The sequence below is a fragment of the Chiloscyllium plagiosum genome, unplaced genomic scaffold, assembly GCF_037043375.1.
Source record: "Chiloscyllium plagiosum isolate Xiang-an unplaced genomic scaffold, Cpla_swu_hap1 HiC_scaffold_32, whole genome shotgun sequence".
NCBI lineage: Eukaryota > Metazoa > Chordata > Chondrichthyes > Orectolobiformes > Hemiscylliidae > Chiloscyllium > Chiloscyllium plagiosum.
Window position 1 is genome coordinate 6,394,507 of NW_028270170.1, and position 10,956 is coordinate 6,405,462.

At 42.6% G+C, this 10,956-nt stretch overlaps 1 protein-coding gene across 1 annotated transcript; it reads right to left on the minus strand.

Moving 5' to 3' along the window:
• Positions 1–410: 410 nt before the first annotated feature.
• On the minus strand, positions 411–10,222 carry LOC122539766 (G protein-coupled receptor 39-like). The gene is made up of 3 exons (XM_043674811.2): positions 9,421–10,222; positions 6,243–6,628; positions 411–4,362 (listed from the first exon to the last, which is right to left on the minus strand). Exons 1-2 carry the CDS (start codon positions 10,220–10,222, stop codon positions 6,267–6,269), a joined length of 1,164 nt encoding a protein of 387 aa, XP_043530746.2. The 3' UTR covers positions 411–4,362; positions 6,243–6,266.
• Positions 10,223–10,956: the final 734 nt, after the last annotated feature.

Sequence of the window (10,956 nt, forward strand, 5' to 3'; positions counted from 1 at the left end):
TTCAGCTTGATAATGTTACTGAAATGCAAGACAGCTTATGATTTATAAGCATTTTTACAGTGTTATTCTGTTTTTGGAGAAGCTTTTTTGTTATGCTGGAGAGCAAGACTGATGATAGATGATAACCATGAGCTTCTCTGCTCAAATCATTTACACTGAACCAAGTGCTGAGTAGTTTCTGTTTAGACTGCAGCAATTATAGATTTGTTTCATTGGCGGTTACAGTGCACACAAAACATTCTGACAGTTAAAATATAATTGAAATCTACCTTTGCCATGAAACTGTTGTCTTATAAATGTACAGTAACATAATGTTACTTTCATGCACCAAAACACATTCATCCTTCACCCCATGCTAGCTGACCTACACTAGTTCCCAGTTCAGCAATGCCTCAGTTTTAAATTTTTTATTTTCATCCTTCATTGCTCAGACCTCTGTCCAGTTCTGTTTACCCTGCTATAGAAAGGATATTATTAAATTGGAGAGGTTTCAGAAAAGATTACTTTTCAGAAAAGCCCTGTTGACCCTCTCAGACCGGTGTAAAAGATTTTGAAGAATGGGATTGTTTTCTCTGGTGACCTGGATCAATATGGTACTCTTCAACTGATGTTACTACAAATGGATCATTTGGTCATTATCTGATTGCTGGGAGCTTGCAGTGCACAAATTGTCTGTCACATTTTCCACAGTACGACAGTGACTAGGTTTCAAAACTATCCCAAGGACTGTCAAGGATTGGGCAACATCCTAAGGTTGTGAAAGGTGCTATATAAATGTAAGTATTTATTTTGCACAATGGTATTGATGAGCTGTATTATTCCTATTGAACTGGCCAGTGGTAGTAATTAAATGGGCTGAATTGAAAGGCTCTGCCTGAAATATTAACACTTTCCTCTCTGTACGAACTCTGCTTCACTCGCCGAGTCTGAAACATTTTGTAAATTTCCATGACCATGCAATCCTCCTTTACCGGAGATAAAAACATCAGAAGAAGACCTTGGGAGAATAGTTATTGTGACAATAATGCATTTTCTCTATTTGCAGAACAAACATTAACTAAGATGAAAAATATTTGCCAATAAACCTCTCACCATTAAGTTAAAAGCTAATTGCTGTATGATGAATACATTGCTTCAATGTACTTCAGAGTCCTTTACAGTGAATTGATTTTTTACATTGAATTGACATCCTGGTAACACGTATTTTACAAGAGGCTCTAATTTGAGTGTTGCTAGTTGAGGAAGGAATCTGAGTTACAATTAATTGCTCTCGTTGAAATTGAGCCCTAGGATCAATCACATCCACACAAACCACATTCTTGTTACCTCAAGAGTTGATTATCCTGATACTCTCCTAGCAGATCTCCCAAGTCTATCATCTGTAAACTTTACATGGAGCTCAGGAACAGATCCTTTGGTCCAACTCATCTATGCCGATCAGACATCCCAATCTGATCTAGTTCCACTTGCCAGCATTTGACCCGTATCCTTCTAAATCTTTCCTATCTGTCAAAGGTCTGCTGCTCAAACATGCACCAAAACACATTCATCCTTCACCCCATGCTAGCTGACCTACACTAGTTCCCAGTTCAGCAATGCCTCAGTTTTAAATTTTTTATTTTCATCCTTCATTGCTCAGACCTCTGTCCAGTTCTGTTTACCCTGCTATAGAAAGGATATTATTAAATTGGAGAGGTTTCAGAAAAGATTTACCAGGAATGAAAGATTTCAATTATAAAAATAGGCTGGAACTTCTTTCACTGGATTGTTGGAGATTCAGAGGTGACCTTATAGAGGTTTATAAAATCATGAGGGGCATAGATAACGTCTTTTCCCTGAGGTGGGGGGTGTTCAAAGCTAGAGGGCATACTTTTAATGTGAGAGGAGAAATTTTTAAAAAGGACGTGAGGGGCAACGTTCTTACACAGAGAATGATTTGTGTGTGGAATGAACTGCCAGAGGAAGTGGTGGATGTGGGTACAGTTACAACATTTAAAAGACATTTGGATAAGTTCATGAATAAGAAAGATTTGGAAGGATATGAGCCAAATGCAGACAATTGGGACTAGTTTAGTTTGGGATCTAGTTGGACCAAAGGGTCTGTTTCTATGCTGTCTGACTCTGTGCAGATTCTTCTGTGGTCTCGCTCCTATCTTGGTGATCCCAACCAGCTCTACAACCTCCATGATTTCTGCACTCCTCTAATTCTGGTTTCTTGAGCATTCCTGATTTTAATCACTCTACCATCAATAGACTGTGGTCTGAGCTGCCTCTGCCCTAGACTCTGAACTCCCTTCCCTAAACATCTGTGTCTCTATCCAGCCTTTTCATCTTTTAAGATGCTCCTCAAAATCTACTATTTTATCCAAGCTTTTTGGTATCTGTCCTAATAGCTGTTTTTATGCCAAATTTGTTTGAGAATTGACCTCATGAAGTGCACTGGGGCATTTTACAACACCAAAGGTGATAGATAAATGCAAGTTGGCGTTGTGTCGGGAGATATTTGGTAGATAAATGTACTGAGTCATTGTGCTATGGAAACCACATGTTGACATAATCTGAACTCACAGCAGCTGCATGAAGCACTCTGCCACTTTATTCTTTCTGCTCCTATGCACACATCTCCCACAGATTAAAGACTGAATCAAATACAAACTGATCAACAGATGGGCAACGACAAACCTTTCAGCAGTTTAAATATCTTTGCTGGTTCTCACCCAGAAGCGCAGGATTTGATAGCCTGCCTGGACTGATCATTTTGGACCTGCAGTTTCCTGGCTATATTCCAAGATTTGTCTTAAACTTACATCCAGGGAATGTTGCAGCTGATGGAATCATTGCTCAGGGACCAATCAATGTGGGCTTAGTGCAGACATTAAAACTGGTTACAAAAGCCCAAAAATGTCTCTTCTTCCTCAGGCAGCTGAGGAAATTTGGCATGTCGGCGAATACCCTTGCCAACTTTTAAAGATGTGCCATCGAGAGCATTCTGGATGTATCACTATCTGGTATGGCAACTGTACCATTCAAGATCGGAGAATGTTACAGAGAGAGTAGTGAACTCGGCCCGGACAATCACAAAAGCCAACCTCCCATCTACAGAATCCATCCACCAGGCCCGCTGTCAAGGAAAGGCCACCAGCATTCTCAAAGATCCATCCCACCCTGGCAATGTTTTTCTACAACCTCTACCACTGGGGAGAAGGTACAGAAGCCTGAACACATGCACCAGCCAGTTTCGAAACAGTCTCTACCCGTTGTTGTTAGAATACTGAATGGACTCACAAACTCTTAACACTCGCCTGTACCTGTGTTTTTGTTTTTGCTGCTGTTTACCTATTATTTACTTATCTGTGCTACTTAACTCTGACAATAAATTCAATTCAATTCAATTACATGACCAATGCTTTTCCTTCCCTCCTCACCCCATCCAAAAATGGAAGAGTCTCTATTGATAGAATTACATGGATAGTGTACAAACTTTCTCCCCTCTTCCAAGTGGCTGAATGAAGGGTATCAGGTGCTATGATCATGGAAGCCATCAGACAACACTGCTCACTTCTCTCACAATGTTCCAACAGGAATCGCCTGCTCCACAACCTAACACAGGGTTGGGGATCATACTGCTGCATAGTTTGAGAAAGAAAGAACTTGCATTTTTACATCACCCTCCATGACCTCAGAACATCTTAAATTTGCAGCCAAGTTCAATACTGTACTTCTGAAATGTAATCTCTAATGTAACAGCCACCTTGCACAGCAAGCTCCCGTAGAAGTGATTTTCATTAAGGGATGAGGATTGGCTGAGACATAAGAAAGAACCTCCCTGCTCTTTGAAAATTTCCATTGGATATTTTGTCTGCCCTAGAGAGCAAGGAGAGCCTCAGTTTTATGTCTCATCTGAAGCACTGCACCTTTGATAGTGCAGCGCTGCCTCAGGACTGCACTGGATTGCCAGCCCACAGTTTGTGCACAAATGTGGGTGTGGGATTTGGATCCATGACCTTTTAACTCAGGGGAAGCAGCATCAACCAATAAGACAATAAGACAGTAGCAGATATCAGCTAGCTCATTCCAGAATAATTACTGGAAACTGGGAGCTTCTGGTCGTTTTGTCTCAGTATTGCAGTAGGTGGAGCTTCTAACTACGGACCTATTGGGAGGAGCAGGGATGTGAGGGAGCAGTTTGTTTTGTAGATTCTTCAGGATTAATCCCTTGGTAACTAAAATGATTTCTAAGCCAGAAGCACATGTTTTTGGGCACAAGAGATTCTGTACAGCATCGGGGCCAGAGAATGGACACCGGGCAAAAGATGGAAAATTGAAAGCAGGTGATGACGTCGTCCTCTTGATCACTCAGATCTGGAATAAGAAAGAAAAAAAATTAACAAATAACTTACTTTTCCAAACCTGCACACCTATCATCCAGAAGGACAACTCAGAGGAGAGCAAGCCCTTCCGGGGAAGCCCAGTCCAGCCTATCTGGAGACCCATGGTTAAAGGAGACTGTAATTCTTTATGTTTGTTCTACTTTATACTAAGAAGGGACAGGTTGTTTAACTTTCAACTTTTTTATTTTCTACTTTGCATCTCAGATTTTGTGTCCAAGTACCTTTGTAAATAAGGTGGTGCCAGGTATAGTGACTTGTTACACTTTTCACTGTACTCCTGTATCCTTGTACTACTAAATTCTAAAATCTGAAACACACGGAAACACCACCACCTGCAAGTTGTCCTAACATCCTAACCTGGACATACATTGGCTGTACAATCAGTGTTGCTAGATTGAACATGTACCAGAGTTATAATGGGTTTTTCATTCTGTGAAAATGACTTGCTTTTTTAAAGAAGGACAGAAAATTGTTTTCTGAACCGAGAGTTTAAAACAACCTTTTTGAGAAAGCCAATGGGTAGACAATTGCTGGGCGTTTTCCATGTGGACTTCTTACAACCTACACAAAAACAGATGGCCAGGGGCCACAAACAGGTTGAGTTCAGAAGAAAAAATTCATTCCAGCAGAAGGGCAGTTTTTAGTTTGTGTCTTCAGGCCATCAGAAAACATGGAAACAAGTTTAATTTGAGCAACCTGAAAGTAGTCAGTCAGAGAAAAATCTGTGAATTTGCCTGTTTGGGTGTCTCCTGAAGAGACAGTGAGAGCGAAACTCACATCTGGTAATGTGCGGTAAGTTGCCAAGAGGAAAACTTACGACCTTGTCAGTTTAGTGAGAACTTTTAAAGTGAAGCTAGGAGTGATACGTTGCTGGGGTTGAGTTTCTGTACAGGATATTACTGGGAAAAAGGGTCAAAACTTTTTATTGTTTATGATAAAATATTTTAAAATTGTAATATATATATAGCTTTGATTTTGATCGTTTGTGTAACAAACGTACATTATTTTATTAAAGGTGCATTGACATTTTTTGTGTGATAATGTTCAGTGAGTATCCCCCACAATGCAAAACTTATGGTCTTCAAACCATTTCACTCTGAAGGAGCTAATTGCTGCAGTTGCTGGAAGCTGTACTGAAAACAACAGTGTAGGAAATCATAGTAGGTCAGGCAGCATGGTTGAAGAGAAAGCAAGCTAACGTTTCAAGTCTAGACTTCACATCAGTTCTGGTGAAGAGTCAGCTAGACTCGAAACATTGGCTTTCTCTCTCTTCATGGACGCTGCTTGACCTGCTGTGATTTCCAGCATTTTTTGTTTTTATTTCACTGTGAAATCTGACTTATCTGGTAACACCACCAGCTGGTATCATACCACCACCATCTTCTCAAGGGCATTAAGGTGGAACAATAAATGTAGTCATAGCCAACAATGCCCAATCCAAATAGTGATTTATTTTCCTCATTCAGGACCTCAAATATTATTACTTTGATTTTTAAAATGGGCCTTTAAATCTGTATTTTGGGTTTAAACCACACTATTGGCATTTAAAATCCCCATTAGCAAACTGCATGGACTGAGCCAATGCACAATGATGACTTGGTTTATCAGGAGGTCCACAAAGTGAAACTTGCTCCCCTGCTTTCCCCACTCTGTATTATTATGTTTCCCCTCAACTAACAATCATTGTTAATCAATCATTGATTTTACTTTTTATTCTCCCTAAATGGCTGGAAGTTTGTCTTCTGCAAAGGTATGATTAATCAGCTAAGTGCCAATAACGGAGCCCTTGGTGTGATTTGGCCACATTATTGCCTGTTATATGTATCTTAAATAAGCTTAGAACATCTTTACCTCATGCAAAAGAAAAAGTTGGAATTAGTCAGAGAGACGATTTCTTAGATCTTTCAATCTTGGATAAGGATGCCTCCCACTTAATGAGGTGGACATTTGTTTCAAATCTAATTGTGAGTTCCTCTCCTGCTTTGATGAGACTGAGCTGGACCGACAGCAGCTTCTCAGTACTTGCACAAACACCTTGCGGAACTGTTTCGAGGTCATGTTGTAAAGAAGAGGGTTGATTGCAGAGCTGAGGTAATAGAAAGTGTTGGTAATGGGCTGCATGGTCTGATATAATCTGTAGTAATATTCTGTCCATTGGGTTTTGGATTTCATTGCCGTCATTATGCGCCGGGCTTGGAATGGAAGCCAACAAATGGCCAAGGCTGCAACGATACATCCTGCACAGAAAAGCGATACATTGTTACAGTAAGTGCAGCCAAACCTAAATGACTCTTCTTCATTAAACCGTCTTTTCTAACAGATTAGGTTTACACCCTGCAATCACTTCTTTTAAGTTTTGTACTTTTGCATTTTATTTCTGCTTTATTTTTGCTTATAAGAGCTTCTGTATGAAACTTGCATTGAATTTTTAAAAGTTACTTTGTAGCCACTAATTCTGATTGTGCCCTGATTAAACCAACTCATTACTCAATTATATAAATGTGTTATAAATCAAAGAACAGTTATGCAGACTGTTGGTGTTCTGATGGGCTGTCTTATAGGGCCAGATAGTCAATATCTTTGGCACTTGAATCCTTACCCTTGTCTTAAGAATGTCCTATTGAAGTGCCCTAAAGAGGATAGCAGATGTTTCCCACAGCAGGCAAGGAAAGACCATTACCCAGTACTTCACTCGAGACCTCTCAGTGATCAGATCCAGACATGGCTGCCTGAGCTCCACGCTTGGCTGACTTTGTGAAAGCCGTGTTAGTGAGCTATGTCACTGGTTATGCAGCTCAAGCAGGAAGCTGCGTGTGCACTGAGCTAGAGTTGATGCCTTCATGCTTGGGTGCCAGATATGCCACTCACGCCATATGGTTTCTCGTGCCAGACAAACAGAACTCATTATGAAACTGCACCTCACAATCAAAGCAGGATTATTTCTGCAGCAAAATGCAATGAGTGGAGGACAGTAACACAATAGAAATGTGGTTAAATGATCTCAGTCACAAATGGTCTCTGCGCATAACTGATATAGAAACTACTCAAGTTGGCACAGTGGTTAGCACTGCTGCCTCACAGTGCCAGAGACCCGGGTTCAATTCCCGCCTTAGGCGACTGACTGTGTGGAGTTTGCACATTCTCCCCGTGTCTGCGTGGGTTTCCTCCGGGTGCTCCGGTTTCCTCCCACAGTCCAAAAATGTGCAGGTCAGGTGAATTGGCCATGCTAAATTGCCCGTAGTGTTAGGTAAGGGGTAAAGGTAGGATCATGGGTGGGTTGCACTTCGGCGGGATGGTATGGACTTGTTGGGCCGAAGGGCCTGTTTCCACACTGTAAGTAATCTAATCTAATCTAATCTAAGACTATGAGAAATAGGGACAGGAGCAGGCCATTCAGTCCCTTGAGCCTCTTCTGCCATTCAACAGGATCATGGCTCATCCAACATTCCTCCCATCCACTTTCCTGCATTTTCCCTGTAACTTTGATTCCCCAACTGATCGAGAATCTATCTCCACCTTAAATATACACAAGGATTCTGCCCCAGAGCTCCCTGTGGCAAGGAGTTCCAAAGACTCACAAACCTCTGAGAGAAGAAATTCCTCCTCATCAGTCTTAAATTGGTGCCCCTTTATTCTGAGACTATGCCCTCTGGTCCTAGACTCTCCCATGAGGAAAACATCCTCTCAGTACTGACCCTGTCAAGCCCCTCAAGAATTATATGTTTCAATAAGATCATCTCTCAGTTTTCTAAAGTCCAAACAGTAGAGTCCCAAGCTGTTTAGCCTTTGCTCATAAGACAATCCCTCCATACCATCATCTCCATCTGACTAAGAGTAGTGGTGTTGTTAATGCGCAGCCAGATTAAAACCGACTTAATCTTGCTATCATGCTTTCAGTACTTTAAAATCAATTGGCAGTATAGTACAGGCAGTGCCTGGGTTGTGAATGGGCTCCATTCTGGGTTGGCAAGGCGCTTTGTCAGCAAGATGGGAACACGTTTTAGATAATGGAAAGCAGCTGAAAACAACAAATGGAGGCGATCACAGCGGGCCAGACAGCATCCATGGAGATAGAGCAAGCTAACGTTTTGTGTCTCGATGTCTCTTCATCAGAATGTAAAACAGCTGTTCGTAAGTACAGGAAACACTCATAGGTCGGTTCCATAAAATTATACCCTGTGTGAGATCGCTTTCGTAAATATGATTATTTGTCAGTCGGATGTTGGTAAATCGGGGGCCCATGTAATGGTAAATGCGCCAAATTAACATTTCTCCAGAAGATGGTGCTATTACCACAAAAGTAATCAGAATACTTCTTATTCTCCAGATGTCCTACCTCAACCTCCCCTCAGCTGTCACAACAAACATTAGTTATTCCATATAACTTAAACAACGACATCGAAGGTGGCTAAGTACTTAAAGTAAAACTTGTATTCGTATAGCGCTTTCGAAAGACTTTACAATCACTGAATTAATTTTTAAATCTGATCGTTGCTGTAATATAAAAACTGTAGCAACCAATTTGTGCACAGCAAGATTCCACAAATAGCGATTGTATAAGTGATCAGATTTAGTGACATTTTAGTGATGTTGGTCCAGAGATACATATTGTTCAGGACATATATGCTCTTCCTTGTCCATCTCGTAGACCAGATGGCGCCTAGTTTGAAAGACAGTATCTCTGACAGTGCAGCATCTCTATCTCTTTCTCAGCCTTTAGAACACCCCTCAAAGTCCACTGTCCTTGGGTGGCTCAATATGAATTATTGTCTGATAACCCGCCAGCGATCAAGTATGGCACACGTTACCGCAGTAAAGGCGCTTTGTAAATGCAAATTTCTGTTGTTAAATCGTTTGCCACAATTAATCTCGATATGCCAAATGTCCAAAGAATCAGTCAAAGTAATTAGCTACATGACTACTTCCTGACTCCCCTCCGTTTTCTCAAGACGTTCTGCTCCCTACCCTCCACAAGAAAACGCTCAAGATTTCCGAACATGAATTGCAAATTTCTCGACATAATACTCACCCACCAGCACCACATTTTGCCTCCTGATCTCTTTAAACGTGGGCAGGAGTCTTCCTGTGGAGTTTATTCTGTTAAGTGCAACAGGTACGGGTCGGTGTTTGAGGAGGGTTTTAATCATCTGTCTGCAGGTAAAGGCAACGAGCAGGAGAACGAGGATGTAGAGAGAAAAGGAGACATAAATCACCAGATCAAAGATGGCCTTTCGTCCAGAAATGTTGGTGCAGATGTACAAGGGCGGTAAGGGTTGGCTTCCAGATGTGAAGGGCTTCCAAGCATCTTCCACACCAATTGCAAAAGCAGCAGGGAGCCCTGTGATAATAGCTATTCCCCAGACCATACCAATTAGCTTCTTGGTTCTTGATGTTGCCATGACCTTGGCTTGCACTGGGTGACAGATAGCCAGATAACGTTCCAAACTAAACGCCAAGACATTGAAGATGGTCGCGTAGCTGCATACTTCCCAGAGGAAGTAGAAACCTTTGCAGCCAACGTTCCCAATGGGCCAGGGATACGGGCACCAGATGATGCTATACAACTCAATGGGTAGGCCCAGGGTTAGGATGAGGAGGTCTGAGCAAGCCATGCTGACCATGTGGCACCTTAAGCAGCTCTGTATGCAGCCTTTACTCTTTAAGATCCCAATGACCCAGATCACCAGGACGTTCCCGATCAGTCCCGAAACTAAGATGGAGCCATATGTGGCCGAAGTCGCCACTTTAGCGGCGAAGCTCATCACAATGGGGCTGGGGCTCTCTGTACCCACAGTGGGGTAGAGACCTCCTCCACCTCCTGTACTGTTCATGCCTCTCCCAGACTGTAGACCAGCCTTGGCAGTGCCAATGGCAATCCTTTCAGCGCCAGTGTCGACTCGCTGCCCCTTCGTGAACTTCAGTTGCACCCCCGCCCCCCGTCCGGGTTCCTCCGCCTCAGTTTGTCTGAGATCTCGGGCTTTCTCTGATCTTTGTCCAGAGTGTGGTGCTGGAAAAGCTCAGCAGGTCGGGCAGCATCCGAGGAGCAGGAGAGTCGACGTTTCGGGCAAAGGCGGAGTTTCTCTGATCTTCCCCGATGCAGGCGGTTTCAGGCTCTCGGTGAAGCCGGGACACCAGATCCCTTTCTGCCGGGACACCGGATCCTCGCCCTTCCACAAGGTCTCTGGGATCTTGGGGATCCCGATCCCAACCGATCCCTCTGTCTTCAATCAGCGGATCCCTGCCCCTCTGGATCTATCCTTGGGAATCTCTCCGCTATGTCCCAGTGGGTTCTGTGCGATCCCTCGATGTCACTGGGATCCACTGGGTCGGGAACTTTGAGGGAGGGGAGAGAGTTTGAGGGCGGAGCTGCCGGGACTGCATTTTCAGGAGGATTTTCAGTTCGCTTTCCTGCATAATCTCAAATGTTTGCAGGGTATAGTAACGACTCTCGATATTTTTGTTTTAATTGTCGGATTTATTGGCGCTTTCATTAATAAAAGAGAAAACATCGGAGTAAAAACTATGCTGAACGTGTCTCCTGGCAGTTACGGTATAACTCCATTCA

What these genes read in the sequence shown, in the direction of transcription:
- LOC122539766 (XM_043674811.2), bottom strand. Translation starts at nt 10,222, where the DNA reads ATGAACAGTACAGGAGGTGGAGGAGGTCTCTACCCCACTGTGGGTACA. An exon ending in GCAAAATGTGGTGCTGGTGG is followed by an intron (nt 6,629 to 9,420) that starts GTGAGTATTATG and finishes TTTTCTGTGCAG; the next exon opens with GATGTATCGTTGCAGCCTTG.